At 43.1% G+C, this 16,321-nt stretch overlaps 1 protein-coding gene across 2 annotated transcripts in view; it reads left to right on the top strand.

The window, feature by feature from the left end:
- Positions 1 to 16,003: 16,003 nt before the first annotated feature.
- The window catches only part of RPIA (ribose 5-phosphate isomerase A), a 32,801-nt gene continuing 32,483 nt past the window's right edge, over positions 16,004 to 16,321 (top strand). For both annotated transcript variants that reach the window (XM_020886003.2, XM_020886004.2), the window contains exon 1: positions 16,004 to 16,312. In XM_020886003.2, the coding sequence (XP_020741662.2) occupies positions 16,040 to 16,312 (273 nt within the window). In that variant the 5' untranslated portion in view covers positions 16,004 to 16,039. The remainder of the gene's footprint in view (positions 16,313 to 16,321) is intronic.

Raw genomic sequence — 16,321 nt, 5'->3', positions numbered from 1 at the left:
GTGGTTGAGTGTTTTTACTAACACCAGCTGACCAATTCATTGCCTCAGCTTCGCCCAAGTTTCATGCCTAAATCATCGTCTATTTGCCTATGTCCACTCCAAAGCCTGGGATTCCCAGGCAGCTCAGTGGCAAAGAATCCACCTGCTAATGCAGCCAATGCAAGAGACATGGGATCAATCCCTGGGTTGGGAAGATCCCTTGGAGAAGGACATGGCAACCCACTCTAGTATTCTTGCCTAGAGAATCCAATGGACAGAGGAGCCTGTCAGGCTACAGTCCATGGGGTCACAAAGAATTGGACACTACTAAAGCAACTTAACACTCATGCATGAGGGGTTTCATGAAATGTGGGATTTTTAGATCTAATACTGGGAATGTCCCAGCAAAACTGGGACAGATTGGTTACCCTAGGACCCCAGATGTCTTGAGAAGGTACCATGGTTGATTTGAAATCCATCTGAATCATTTTTGTCCACTTGGTCATATTCTTTCTAACTTTGCCCAGGTCAAAGCATTTTGAGTGTGAAGTAGAACAGATACATTTTGCAATTCCTTATATGATTTATATAGGAGGATTTGATAGGAAAACACTTTGTAATAAACACACACACACACACACACACACACACACACAGGGTCTAAAAGCTACCATGCCATGCATGGCTCTGGTCCCCAGCCCTTTGCAGAGTATTTGTCATAGGAGCTTAATAAATATTTGATACACTGTTGAACCAAGTTTAACTGAGTACAGGATTGGATAACATTAAGAAATATCAGGGTTAGAAAAATGTGGAGAAACTGGAGATATCTCTTTCAGATATCCTGCAGAGCAGGAAACCCCAAGACTTCATAATCTAAATATAGCTGGTTACCATCACCTCTGGTGACCAAATCGATTCTACAATAGATAGAGTGGTCTGCCACCTAGTGGTAAATGTTAGCATTGCTCCCTGGTAAACCACAATTCCTGTGTTGGGTGAATTTATAGAACATAGAATTACAGTGGGTAAGGACTGGGTGAGTACCAATGCTATGACTAACCACTAAAGTAAAGAAACATGATAAAGAATATATTTTAATGATTTTTGAATTCTTTTATATAAGAAATCCCATTAGAGGATAAGGGAAAAGACAAAGAAAACTAAAATCTGTGGAATGCTATGTGAACTAAACATTCTTTACCTCTCAACAACCTTGTAATGTGGGTAGTATTGTGTCTGTTTTACAGATGACAAAATGGATCCTCAGAGAGGTTAAGACATTTCTCTGAGATTAAAGAAGAAGATTATGGGTGTGGCACAATTATTCCTGGCTCCACAGCATGAATTCAGACTGTTGTTGCCTGCATTTCCCCAAACATTTAAAAGATCACTTAAAAATTAACTTTACTGTATTATAGCTTACATAAACATAATTGTATGTGTTTGACATTTTACTTTTTTATTGGAGTATAATTGCTTTACAATGCTGTGTTCGTTTCTGCTGCACAACAGCGTGAATCAGCCATAAGTATACACATATTCCCTCCCTCTTGTTCCTCCCTCCCACCCCCACCACCCCACCCCTCCAGGTCATCACAGAGCACAGAGCTGGGCTTCCTGTGCTTTAGAGCAGCTTCCCACTAGCCATCTGTTTTACACTTGGTAGTGTATATATGTCAAACCCAAACTCCCAATTCATCCCACCCTCTCCTTCCAGCCTATGTCCACTTGTCGGTTCTCTATGTCTGTGTTTTATGTTGAAGTAATTATATACTCCTAAGAAGCTGCAAACATTTTACACCTTCTGTAACTACAGTAACACTATCAAAGCCAGGAAATTAATATTGCTGCAATATATGTGTGAGTACTTTTTATTCGGTCATGTATAAATTCATGCAACCCAGTTGCTATCAAAGGACAGTATTATTCCTTCACCACAAATGCCCTGTAAAGTCACCCCATTCTGTGTACGTTTTAGCCTTCTGTGGGGATACTGTGGGCTAGAAATGCCTGAGCTATGCTGCACTTGATAAGCCCCATCTTATCATTTCCCCTTTTGGAGCCAGAGTTGCAACTGGACTGGCCCTCATGGCTCTTATTATGATTACATGACACATATCGTCAAAAACCATCTGGGAACTTCAAAAAGAAAAACAAAATTTATTACACTGGAGGGTACACAGCATGTCTTGGGCCACACAGCAAGATCACAGGAGAGAGAGAAAGACAATATGGACCTAGAGTTCAGTCTTTATTGGGGGTTAAGGTTGGGGTGCCTAGGGTTTCTCAGGTTTACTATTTGGGGAATTAAAACGTGGGAAGAAAAAAGCAGGGTTGCTCAATCAAATGGTCAGTTATTGAGATTGGTTAGGGCTTTCCAAAAGGGGAACTTCTTGTGTGGGGCAGCCTGGCTCTTTATCTGGTTGTGTTACAAGTAGCATGTGTGTTTAAGATGAGCACCTTTGAAGTAGAGGCCTCAGCCCTCGAAAGCTTTAAGTCAGACACTTGTATTTTACAATAAAAAAAGCTAATAGTCAGTTACTTGCAATATACACACCCCAACTCTCTCTTCCACCATTCCTAAACCTTGGCCCTTAATCAACTCTCCGTGTCTAGTATGTCATTTGACAATGTTAGTTAACTGGAATCTATAGTATGTGATCTTTTCAGATTGGCTTTTTTTCCACTCAGTGTAATGCTCTGAGGTCCATGCATACTGTTGTGTGTATCAGTAGTTCATTCTTTTCAATTGATGAGTCAAGTTCCATGGAAAGTATGTGCCACATTTTTTCAACCTCTCACCTGTTGAAGGACCTTTTGTTAATAGCTGTTTCTAGTTTTCAGTATTACAAATAAAGTTTTGATGAACAGTCACATATAGCTTTTGGTGTGGATGTGGGTTTCCATTTCTCTGGACTAAACATCAAGGAGTGCAATTGCTGGGTCATGTTCTAGGAGCATTTTTTTTTTAACTAAATTAAGTTTGCCAAGCTCTTTCCAGAGGATATACCATTTTACATTTTCACCAGCAATATAAGAGAATTTCCTTTTCCTCACATCCTTTCCATCATTTGGTATTGTCACCTATTAATTTTATTTTGTTTATTTTATTTTTGACTGTGCTGAGTCTCTGGTGCTGCACGGACTTTTCTCTAGTTATGGCAAGTGGGGGCTTCCCATTGCAGTGGCTTCTCTCGTTGTGGATCATAAGCTCTAGGCTGTGCAAGATTCAGTAGTTGCAGCAAGTAGGCTAAGTAGTTGTGGTGCATGGGCTTAGTTGCTCCACGGCATGTGAGATCTTCCTGGACCAGGGATGGAACCTGCATCTCCTGCATAGGTAGGCAGATTCTTCACCACTGAGTCATGGCTTTCCAGGTGGTGCTGGTGGTGAAGAACCTGCCTGCCAATGCAGGAGATGTAAGAGACCTAGATTTGATCCCTGGGTTGGGAAGATCCCCTGGAGGAGGCCATGGCAACCCACTCCAGTATTCTTGCCTGGAGAGTCCCATGGACAGAGGAGCCTGGTAGGCTACAGTCAGTCCATGGGGTTGCAAAGAATTGGAGACAACTAAATCAACTTACACTCATGCGTACACCAGGGAAACCCACCCATTTTTATTTTAGCTGTTTTAATAGGCATGAAGTGATATCTCAGTATGGTCTTGTTACCTATGTCCAGCCATAAGACACGATCAAGATAAAAAGTGAGAGAAGTGGGGGCTTTCCTGGTAGCCTGCTGATGCAGGAAAAGCAGGTTCAATCCCTGGTTTGGGAGGATCCCACATCCTGTGGAGCAACTAAGCCTGTGCTCTAGAGCCTGGGAGCTGCAACTACTGAAGCCTATGCACCTTAGAACACGTGCTCTGCGACAAGAGAAACTACTTCAATGAGAAGCTTGTGCACCGCAACTAGAGAGTAGCCCCTGCTCTTGGCAACTAGAGAGAAGCCATGCACAGCAACAAAGACCCAGGACAGCCACACACACAAAAAAAGAAAAAAACCCGGGGAAGGGAGAATTTATTACTTGTATCAAGTAAGGAGAACACCAGAGATCTTGCTCAAAGTACCATTGAAGCTGAAAGCTCAGACTTTGTGCCCTGGTGCCAAATCAAATCTGAGACAAGAGTTTTGAGTGAAGTAGAAGAGAATAGCTTTATTGTTTTGCCAGGCAAAGTGGAAACTTTGTCCCCAACCCAGGAGAGTTTAGTGAGGAATTTTATAACAATGTTTCAAGGGCAGGGGGATGCAGATAGGATTAGTGTGTGTGCAGGGCCTACACTCTTGTAATCTGGCCTCAGGTGGTCTCCTGATCTTCTCTGAAGAATGCTTCAAGTAATTCTGTCTTCCTTTTGTTGAGGGGTTTGGTTCTACAAAGAACTCAAAGATATTGTTATGTATATCCCTTAAGGGGGAACCAGGACCCTGCCTCAAGGCCGCACTATTGTTTCTCCTCCCAGGTCTCTGCATCCTCTCCCTTCCCTAATTAGCAATGGCTTGAACCTGGCCTTTGGAACCCAGGGAAGGTCAAGGAGCCTGAACAGAAAGTCTCCTGCACCCAGGAGTCCCGCGGAGCCCTGCTCAGTGTCAATGTCAACTCAAAACAGCAGAAGTATGGAAGTTTTAAGCCAAGGATACATGCATATTCATGAAGGGGTTTGAGCAGCTGAGCATTCAGCACAGAATTAGGGCAAAGGTGGACAGAGTGCAAGCGTTGACTGAAATCATGAGAGTTAGAAAAGGTCGACACAATCATTCCTTAGGTTCTGACCACTCTAGGGGCTCAGCATGTAGTAACTGTCTTCCACCTGGATGAGGGGCTGAGTTCCTGCAGAACTCAAAGAGAAGCATCAGATTGTAATGTATTTCCCTTGAGGAGGAACTAGGACTTGCTTTATGGCTGAACTATTGTTTCTTGACTGCTTTTCCTTTGTTCCTGCATTCTTTTGTTTCCTTAAGATCATTAACCACTGAGGCCTGTTCAAGGGCAAGTCTTGTGACTAGGCTTAGATCACAGAATTGCTTCTTTTCTGACAAGAAAGTCATGCCTGGTTCTCTTTCTCTGGGGACTCCTACCCTATCCCCCGATAGTCTTAATTTTCATTTTCCTAGGGACTAGTGGTGTTATATAGCTTTCTATGTGCTTATCCCCCCCCCCCCCCATTTCGTAATTGCATCTTTTTGGTTTTTGTTTTTTACTGTTAAGTTTTCAGCATTTTAAAATATATTCTTGTCCAACAATAATCAAATTGAGGCTGAAAAGAACAAAGAGTTTTATTGGGGGACTTAGGAAACACAACGTATGAGACAGAGATTCAGGTAACATAGAAGAATGTTCCAAGTCTGAAAAAAAGTCAGGGGCTTATAAAGGCAAAAGCAACAAGATTGTTAAAGTTGTCTCTCAAGACTATGATTGGCTCTGAAGCAAAAAAGAAAATATTTGTCCTTATAGGCAGTCATGAGTTATTTAGAGTAATAGTCTGATAAGTTATCTTGAGTTTCTGGAACACTGTGCAGATGTTCTGGAAGCCTACTTTAAGATAAAGTTCATATTCCATCTGGCTGAGCCCTGCATAAGTCACACTTTCTCAATGGTCTCCTGGCTCCAGTTTAGAGGTCTCTTAGCAAAACCAACTTCATTCTGATTTTCCTTTCACGTTCTAGATATAAGTCCTTCTTCAGCTTTGTGGCTTGCAAATATTTCCTTCTAGTCTTTAACTTGTCTTTTCGTCCCTTTCATCATTGACAGGGTCCATCAGAGAGCGATATAGAAGAATAAGAAATACATTTCACTTTCATCCATGATTCCTCTTAAAGCCCTTGTGATTTCCTAAGTGATAAGAGGTGTAGGAACATCTTTTGTTGTGATATTTAGTTTTTGTTCTCAGCTCCTGAAATAGTTGCACAGCAAAAAAGTGACAGGAGTATCCTGAGTTATTTTTACAAGTCCCTTTCAAATGAGACAGGAAGTTGGGAAGGTATAACCTTTAAAAGAATGACATGGCTCTTGAGGACACGACAAACTTGTTAGAACCAGCTCGGTTCAAGATAGTGAAAGAGTCAACTTCCAGTAGATTTTGAGCCTCATTATAATCTCATTTTAATACATTAACATCTAAATGAGACACCAATAGGCACCCTGACAGTTCCTATGTTAATCATAAAAGGCCAAAAACTGGAGAGTGACCCAATTTCTGGAAATCTCTTACCCCTTCCACCAAAGAGTTAGAATAATCCTCCCACTCATTAGCCCATGAAATTACCCAGCCCATAAACGCTAGCCCCCCTTAGTTGAGGGCCTCTCACCTTCTGAGATGGACCGCACTCTGTCTATGGTGAGTTTCTCCCAGGGTTGCTCTCACTCTCTGAAATGGACCACATTCCATCTATGGGATATGCATCGCTCTCAATAGATCTGTTTTCACTTTAGTATGGCTTGCTCTTGAATTCTTTCCCATGTGAAGCCAAGGATCCACACTTGGTGGCCTGTCCCAGGGACTCACTTGAGACCTGGGATATCACCATCCTTGTTATTGCCAAAATCTTGGCTTTCTCTGCCCACCAAGGGGCTTCCCAGGTGGCCCTAGTAGTAAAGAACCCACCTGCCAATATAGGTAGATGTAAGAGATCGGGTTCGATCCTGGGACAGGAAGGTCCCCTGCAGGGGGACATGGCAACCCACTCCAATATTCTTCCTTGGAGAATCCCATAGACAGAGGAACCTGATGGGCTATTGTGCATAGGGTCGCAAAGAGTCAGATATTACTGAATAACTTACCTTGCACACATGCCCACCAGAGACAAGAAATTATAGAGACAGAGTTTGGAGGAAACAGAAAGATGGTTTTAATCCTCACTGGCTAGGGGGGGATACACAGCAGGTTGGCGCCTCAAGAACTGTGCCCCCTTAATCAGGAATCTGGAGGATCATATAGATAGGGGCTCCCAGTCAGGGGTAGGGAATAAGAAACAAAGGTGAAAGGATCTAACATTCTTCTTCCTCTTACATTGTTTCAAAAGCAGTCATAGGCTGGCGACAGGTAGCCCTATGATTAGATCTGGTAGCCACTTAGGTCTATTGTCTTGGTTTGGTTTATTGTACTGCAGCCTTTTTTTCTTTTCTTTTTTTAATTAATTTATTCATTTGGCCGCTCCAGGTCTTAGTTGGGGCATATGGGATCTAGTTTCCTGACCAGGGATTGAACTCAGGCCCCCTGCATTGGGAGCTCAGAGTCTTAGCCACTGGACCACCAGAGAAGTCCCTGCAGCCTTCTTTCTATAGTGCAAAAAGAGAACTACATGGGGTGGTCTGAAAAGAGAGTGCTGCAAAGGTAAGCACCAGATATAGGATGTGATTAGCATAGAGTTAAAGGATGACAGGGCTTCCTTGGTGACTCAGACAGTAAGGAATCTGCCTGCAATGTGGGAGACCCAGGTTCAATCCCTAGGTTGGGAAGATCCCCTGAAGGGTAATGGCAACCCACTCCAGTATTCTTGCCTGGAGAATTCCATAGACAGAGGGCTACAATGCACAGGGGTCACAAACAGTCAGACACAACTGAGTGACTAACACACGCACAAAGGATAACAGGTGCAAAATGTAGCTCATCCAGAGTTAGAGGGAGATAGGTACAGGGTGTAACTTACATATTATCAGGTTAGTTTTTAGAAAAGTAAACTTCATTACAGACTATAGATTAGAACAGCTAAAGAAACTCAGGGAAGGGCAAGAGTAAAAGGAAAACTTTTTTATTCTTTTTCACTGCAACATCCTCTTGCACCACTCTTTCCTGCAGCTCAACCACAGCCTGAGTTTATGTTAATGAGATGACTTTTGGAAGAACCCTACGGATGTGGTGGGGGTTGCTAGCTTCCAGGGGAACCAACCACTGTGATTAGAGAGCTGGAACTTTCAGCCCCAACCACACCTCAAGGAAGAGGAGAGGGGCTGGAGATTAAATCTAATCACCAATGACCAATGATTTAATCATTCGTGCCTGTGTTATTGTTAAGGGGAACACTGACTGAAACCATCCACCCTGGCCAGTTACCACAGTAACCTTCTGCATGAGTTATTTTATGACAGGAGGTTCTGATAAGGAACATGAAACTAATGAGCCACCACCAACCGGAAGAATTCAGGAAAGGTGGCATAGAGAAGACTCCAGTCCATATGTGTACCAATCTCTCAGACTCTTCCTCCTTGGAATCCATCTTGGCTAAGTGATGTGTGCACCACTAGGAAGGACCCTGAGTCAGAAGGACTGGCCAGAGACAAGCCGGAAACTCATCCCATCACCATAAAACCCAAGGCCACAAGTCACACACACGGCAGAGCAGTTCTCCTGGTTTCTCTTATCCCGCTGCTCTTCACCCAAGTGCCCCTTCCCAATAAAGCCTCTTGCTTTGTCAGCATGAGAGTCTCCTTGCATAATTCATTTCCAAGTATTAGACAAGACCACTCTCAAGCCCTGGAACGGGTTCCCCTTCCAACCAAAATTATGAAGCCTTCATAAAAACTCTTAGAGTAAGGAGTTTGGAAAGCTTCCAGATTGAACTCCTGGAGGTGCTGGTGGAAGCAGATAGGGTAACGGTCCTGGAGAAAAAGAAGCAGGCAAGGCTTTCTTTCGTTTTGGCCTCAGGCATTTTGTGACCTAAGTCTGGCCACAATGCTTGCCTTTGAACAGGCCATGAAATTAAAAGATGCTTGCTCCTTGGAAGAAAAGCTATGACAAACCTAGACAGCATATTAAAAGTAGAGATATCACTTTGCTGACAAAGGTCCGTATAGTCAAAGCTATGGTTTTTGCAGTAGTCATGTACAGATGTGAGAGCTGAATAAAGAAGGCTGAGTGCTAAAAAATCAATGCTTTTGAACTGTGGTGTTGGAGAAGTCTCTTGAGAATCCCTTGGACTGCAAAAATATCAAACCAGACAATCCTAAGGGAAATCCACCCTGAATAGTCATTGGAAAGACTGCTGCTGAAGCTGAAGCTTCAGTCCTTTAGCTACCTGATGCAAATAGCTGACCCACTGGAAAAGAGCTGATGCTGGGAAAGATTAAGAGCAGGAGGAGAAGGGGGCAATAGTGTGCAAGATGATTGGATAGCATCAGCAACTCAATGGACATGAGTTTGAGCACACTCTAGGAGATAGTGAAAGACAGAGACAGGCATGCTGCAACCCATGAGGTCGCTGAGTCTGACATGACTTAACGACTGAGGAACAAATGGAAATGAAGGAATTCAGGAACAAAGGAAAAGCAGTTAAGAAACAATAGTTCAGCGATGAAACAAAGCCTTAGTTCCTCCTCAGGGATATATATCACAATCTGATACTTACCTTTCAGTTCTGCGGGAACTCAGCTGGAGGGTACAATAATGATGCTGACCTTTTTTGATCCTGGTGACTAAATCAACTGAAGCTTAGACTCTGGATCTTTGCCCCAATTCTGTGCTGAGTTCTCTGCTGCCCAAGCCCCTTCGTGAATATACATGTACTCTTAGCTTAAAATTTCCCTAATTTAGGGTCTTTCCTAGTGGTGTGTGTATCACTCAGCCAAGATGGATTCCAGTGAGGATTCTGGGAGGTTGGTAGGACATATGAAATGGTGAATCCTTTCTTCTTTTGACCTTTCCTGAATTCTCCTGGTTGCTGATAGCTTTTTGGTTTTGCATTCCTTACCAGGACCTGGTAAGGAACTTAACAACCAGGACCAAGATCTTAACAACAAGATTGTTAAGATAGCTCATGCAATCAGCTACAGTCTTGCCTTACTGCTGGGCAAGCTGTTTCAGTCAATACTTTCCCAAATAGTAATAGTAGAGCAGGGAAGAAAAAGGGATTTTTTTTTTTCTCTCAGTAATCTTCTAAAAGGTTTAGGTTGACACCTGCCATTTCTTATTATTATTTGTGGTAGGCTGAATAATGGTCCCTCAAAGGTGTCCAAATCCTAATATCTGGAGCCTGTGAATGTTACCTTGTACCCCATTGACAGAGGAGCCTGGTGGGCTATAGTCCACGGGGTCCCAAAGAGTCAGACATGACTGAGCAACTACCACCACATATCCAAGTATGATAAGAGGAATTTTTGGGTGTGATTAAATTAAGGTTCTTGAGAGGAGGTGATTATCCTGGGTTATCTATGTGGGTCAGATATAGTCACAAGGCTCCTCATAACAGGGAGGGAGGAGATCAGAGTGAGTAGTAGGAAATGTGACCACAAAACCAAGGAAGAAGCCATAAGCCAAGAATGCAGGCAGCCTCTACCTGCTAGTAACAAAGTCAAGACTAAAAGTTGATTCTTCTACCTCGTCTTCTTTTTTTTTAATTGAAGTATAGTTGACTTGGGGTTTCCCAGGTAAAAAACCTGCCTGCCAGTGCAGGAGACATAAGAGACGGGTTCAATCCCTGGGTTGGGAAGATCCCTTGGAGGAGAAAATGGCAACCCACTCCAGTATTCTTGTTTCAAGAATCCTATGGACAGAGAAGACTGGTGGCTACAGTCCATGGGGTCGCAGAGTTGGACATGACTGAAGCAACTTAGGCACGCACGCACGCAGGCACATAGTTGATTTACATTTCAGGTGTATAGCAAAGTGATGCTATTTTAGATAGATAGATAGACAGATTGATTCTTTTCCATTATACGTTCTTACAATATACTGAATATGGTTCCCTGTGTTATACAGTAGGTCCTTGTTTTTTTTTCTTAATATATATTTATTGAAGTATAACTGACTTACAATGCTTCAAGTACACAGAAAGCTGATTCAGTTATACATATACACATATATTGTCTTTGAAATTATTTTCCATTATAGGTTATTACAATATATTAACTATAGTTCCCTGTGATATACAGTAAACCTTTGTTGCTTGTTGCATATCTATTTTTTAATTAGAAATCTAGCATTCTATTCATACTTAGTCAAACAAGTGGAATCAGAATGTCATAAATTTTTTAGTTAGGCAAAAATTCATAAGTTTTCTAAAATATATATATATATATAAAATACATATTATTATACAGTGGAAGTGAGAAATAGATTTAAGGGACTAGATCTGATTGACAGAGTGCCTGATGAACTATGGAAAGAGGTTCATGACATTGTATAGGAGACAGGGATCAAGACCATCCCCAAGAAAAAGAAATGCAAAAAAGCAAAATGGCTGTCTGAGGAGGTCTTACAAATAGCTGTGAAAAGAAGAGAAGTCAAAAGCAAAGGAGAAAAGGAAAGATATTCCCATTTGGATGCAGAGTGCCAAGGAGTAGCAAGGAGAAATAAGAAAGTTTTCCTCAGCGATCAATGCAGAGAAATAGAGGAAAACAATAGAATGGGAAAGACTAGAGATCTCTTCAAGAAAATTAGAGATACCAAGGGAATATTTCTTTCAAAGATGGGCTCAATAAAGGGCAGAAATGGTATGGACCTAACAGATGTAGAAGATATTAAGAAGAGGTGGCAAGAATACACAGAAGAACTGTACAAAAAAGATCTTCATGACCCAGATAATCACAATGGTGTGATTACTCACCTAGAGTTAGACATCCTGGAATATGAAGTCAAATGGGCCTTAGGAAGCATCACTACAAACAAAGCTAGTGGAGGTGATGGAATTCCAGTTGAGCTATTTCAAATCCTAAAAGATGATGCTGTGAAAGTGCTGCACTCAATATGTCAGCAAATTTGGAAAACTCAGCAGCGGACACAGGACTGGAAAACGTCAGTTTTCATTCCAGTCCCAAAGAAAGGAAATGCCAAAGAATGCTCAAACTACCACACAATTGCACTCATCTCACATGCTAGTAATGTTCAAAATTCTCCAAGTCAGGCTTCAGCAACATGTGAACTGTGAACTTCCAGATGTTCAAGTTGGTTTAGGAAAAGGCAGAGGAACCAGAGATCAAATTGCCAACATCTGCTGGATCATCAAAAAAGCAAGAGAGTTCCAGAAAAACATCTATTTCTGCTTTATTGACTATGCCAAAGCCTTTGTGTGGATCACAATAAACTGTGGGAAATTCTGAAAGAGATGGGAATACCAGAACACCTGACCTGCTTCTTGAGAAACCTGTATGCAGATCAGGAAGCAACAATTAGAACTGGACATGGAACATCAGACTGGTTCCAAACAGGAAAAGGAGTACGTCAAGGCTGTATATTGTCACCCTGCTTACTTAACTTATATGCAGAGTATATCATGAGAAATACTGGGCTGGATGATGCACAAGCTGAAATCAAGATTTCCAGGAGAAACATCAATAACCTCAGATATGTAGATGACACCACCCTAATGGCAGAAAGTAAAGAAGAACTAAAGAGCCTCTTGATGAAAGTGAAAGAGGAAAGTGAAAAAGTTGGCTTAAAGCTCAATATTTAGAAAACTAAGATCATGGCATCCAGTCCCAGCAGTTCATAGCAAATAGATGGGGAAACAGTGGAAACAGAGTCAGACTTTATTTTTTTTGGCTCCAAATCACTGAAGATGGTGATTTCAGCCATGAAATTAAAAGATGATTACTCTTTGGAAGGAAAGTTATGACCAACCTAGACAGCATATTAAAAAGCAGAGACATTACTTTGTCAACAAAGGTCCGTCTAGTCAAGGCCAGGGTTTTCCAGTAGTCATGTATGGACATGAGAGTTGAACTATAAAGAAAGCTGAGCACTGAAGAATTGATGCTTTTGAACTGTGGTGTTGGAGAAGACTCTTGAGAGTCCCTTGGACTATAAGGAGATTCAACTAGTCCATCCTAAAGGAAATCAGTCCTGGGTGTTCATTGGAAGGACTGATGTTGAAGCTGAAACTCCAATACTTTGGCCACCTGACGTGAAGAGCTGACTCATTTGAAAAAACCCTGATGCTGGGAAAGATTGAGGGCAGGAGAAGGGGATGACAGAGGATGAGATGGTTGGATGGCATCACCGACTCAATGGACATGAGTTTGGGTAAACTCCAGGAGTTGGTGATGGACAGGGAGGCCTGGTGTGCTGCAGTCCATGGAGTTGCAAAGAGTCAGACACGACTGAGCAACTGAACTGAACTGAACTGAATTAAATTATTTATATATATGTATACAAAAGCTTTTCTACTACTCTTGATAAAGGCTTGAGAAAGAACATCAAAAAACAAACAAACAAAAAAAAGAGATGGAGAAATTGGAAAACATAAATGAAATGGGAACACTGAATATGAAGTAGAAAAAGTGAAACAAACTAGATAAAAGATTATCATATAGTCCAGTTGTTTTTAAACATGGCTGCTCATTAGTAGGTCCTTGTTGTTTATCTACTTTATATATAGTAGTGTGTTTTAATCTAATTCTTTATTCTTTCCATTCCATCATACTATTTATATATGAAATGAATTCAATCAGATATGTTGTCTATGTTAAATCGTATTTTGATAAACTGTAAACCATTAAACAATTTCTGGTTTGTATGATAATCTTGACATGTTCATTTTGTCCATGCACCACCCAATCCATCTATCTGTTCAGCCATCTAAGGACCACATACTGAGCACCTACCTGGTACTAGTGTAAAGCCCTGTGGACACAGACAGGCTCCAGGCTCTGAATCAAGGAGATTGCCCTCTAGTGGGAAAATAGATGTATATCAGCATGAAAAGTACTGTGATAAGTTTATTCAGGAAGTGAGGCCCTAGTCAGGTCTTAGAGAATGAAGAGGCATTAGCCAGATGAAGATGAAGTTGGGGGCCAGGGCTGCGGAAGGATGCATGGAGGACATTCCAGGGTGAGGCACCAGCTCTAGCAAGGGCATGAAGACATGACAAAACAAGGTACACTGGGAAACTGTTGCTGGCTGTGATTGGTGCTTATGGGGGAGGAGGATGCCGAGGGAAAGGTCAGGGTCAGCTCCTGGGAAGCCCCGCATGCCTTGTTAAGATGTTTAGAACTCATCATGAAAATGATGGGGTGCCATCAAGATGTAAACAGGGATTACATAATCAGATTTGTTTTTAAAAATTGCTTGAGCTTCCCAGGTGGCTCAGTGGTAAAGAATCCACCTGCAGTGCAGGAGATTCAGGTTAGATCCCTGGGTCGGAAACATCCCCTGAAGGAGGAAATGGCAACCACTCCAGTATTCTTGCCTGGGATATCCCATGGACAGAGGAGCCTGTAGGGCTACAGTCCATGGGGTTACAAAAGAGTGGAACAATACTGAAGAGACTTAGCACACATGTACACAAGCATCCTCCGACCCTAACTATTCCCTCTGTAAAAAAGTACAAAGAGTTTCACTCATCATCCAGCTATACTCAACCCTGCCCCAATAGTGCTCTCTGTGGGTGACTCAGGATGGAGTAAAAAGGATGAAGCATTTAGTATTATGGATACAAGGCCCCTAGATAGTTAAGATGTGTATCTAAGGAAGAATTTTAATGACTCTAGATTCTTGCATCTTTCCGTACTTGGGAAAGAACAAAAATCATTAACTTGAGAATCTTTGTGTGTGTGTGTGTGTGTGATTAGCAGTCTTATTTTACCAAGATGTATGCTTGACTGTATCAAAAACTCAACATTCAATAAACTAATATCATGGCATCCAGTTCCATCACTTCATGACAAATAGATGGAGAAACAATGAAAACAGTGACAGATTTTCTTTTCTTCGGCTCCAAAATCATTGCAGATGCTGACTGCAGCCATATTAAAAGACGCTTGCTCCTCTGAAGAACAGCTATGACAAACCTAGACAGCATATTAAAAAGCAGAGACATCACTTTGCTGACAAAGATCTGTATAGTCAAAGCTATGGTTTTTCCCAGTAGTCATATATGCATGTGAGAGTTGGACCATAAAGAAGGCTGTGTGCAGAAGAATTGATGCTTTTGAACTATGGGGCTGGAGAAGACTCCTGAGAGTCCTCTGGACAGCAAGGAGATCAAACAGTCCCTCCCAAAGGAAACCAACCCTGAATATTCATTGGCAGGGCTGATGCTGAAGCTGAAGCTCTAATACTTTGGACACCTGAATATGAAGAGCCAACTCATTGGAAAAGACCCTGATGCTGGGAAAGATTGAGGGCAGGAGGAGAAGGAGGGGGACAGAGGAGGAGATGACTGGATGGCATCACTGACTGGAGGGATATGAGTTTGAGCAAATTGCGGGAGATGGTGAAGAACAGGAAATCCTGGCAGGCTGCAGTTCATGGGGTCGCAGAGCCTGACGCCGTTGTGAACAAGGCTTGAATACATTTCCAAGACCAAAAAGACACGTATGTACTGGCTCCTCCCTTATCTTTTTGGAATAGTTCCACAGAGCTGAAATGTTATTTCCCCAGCTATAGTCCCTAGAAAGTTGCCAGAATAAAACTGAAACTCACTTTTCTTACATTGTACTTTTCTTCAGTTGACACGCACAGCAAGACACTTTATAGGCAAGGAAGAAAAGAGAGAGTTGTTTAGTTCAACGACAGTCCTTTTTGAGTCAATAATTTCTATAGGTCACACATAGGCGTCGAGTCGAGCTCCATCTGGAGGAAACCGCGCCATCCAATGCTGCGCAGGGCAGAACAACATCTAAGGCTGGGGGTTCTAAATTTGTAGCCCTGCTCCTGTGGAAGGAGGTCTAAAGGTGGACTAAAGCGTGAGCCGCCGTCAGCAGGTGCGTTTCCCCGTGGAGTCCGTCTAGAGAAGTCACTCCCCAAAGGACATTTCCATATGAGCGACTGCCCTGAGGCCTCGTACGCAGCCACGTTCTTAACTCTAGAAAATCCAACAGGATTAGATCCAACACGCCCTTCTCAGACGCGGGTGCAAACAGAAATCACTCTAGCCTCGATCCATCCGGGGCTGCTTGCTCTGTACCAGCCGTCACACCAAAGTTCGTCTTCGATTTGCGCACCCGGTCGCGGAGCATTGTGGGGCTGGTGGTCCAGACTGGGGCGCGGCTTCCGGTCACTGAAGATCTAGAACTACATTTCCCAGCAAGTACCGCGCCGCAGCGGACACGGACCTCGTACGTGGGATTCAATACTTCCGGCGGAGCCGAGGGGCGGGACCGTGGCAGAGGCTGAAGCGAGGCGGCGGGATGCAGCGCCCCGGGCCCTTCAGCACCCTCTACGGGCGGGTCCTGGCCCCGCTGCCCGGGCGGGCCGGGGGCGCGGCCTCTGGCGGAGGCGGGAACAGCTGGGGCGTTCCGGGTTCCCACGTGCAGTTGCCGGGACGCTCGCAGTTCGGCGCTGGCAGCACAAGTACCGGAGCCAGGGAGGCTAACAGCGTCTGTCCGGGCCCTTCCGCGATGTCAAAGGCCGAGGAGGCCAAGAAGCTGGCTGGGCGCGCGGCCGTGGAGAACCACGTGAGGGTGAGCAGT

The sequence above is a fragment of the Odocoileus virginianus genome, chromosome 2 (genome assembly GCF_023699985.2).
Source record: "Odocoileus virginianus isolate 20LAN1187 ecotype Illinois chromosome 2, Ovbor_1.2, whole genome shotgun sequence".
NCBI lineage: Eukaryota > Metazoa > Chordata > Mammalia > Artiodactyla > Cervidae > Odocoileus > Odocoileus virginianus.
This window is presented reverse-complemented; position numbering and strand designations above follow the sequence as displayed.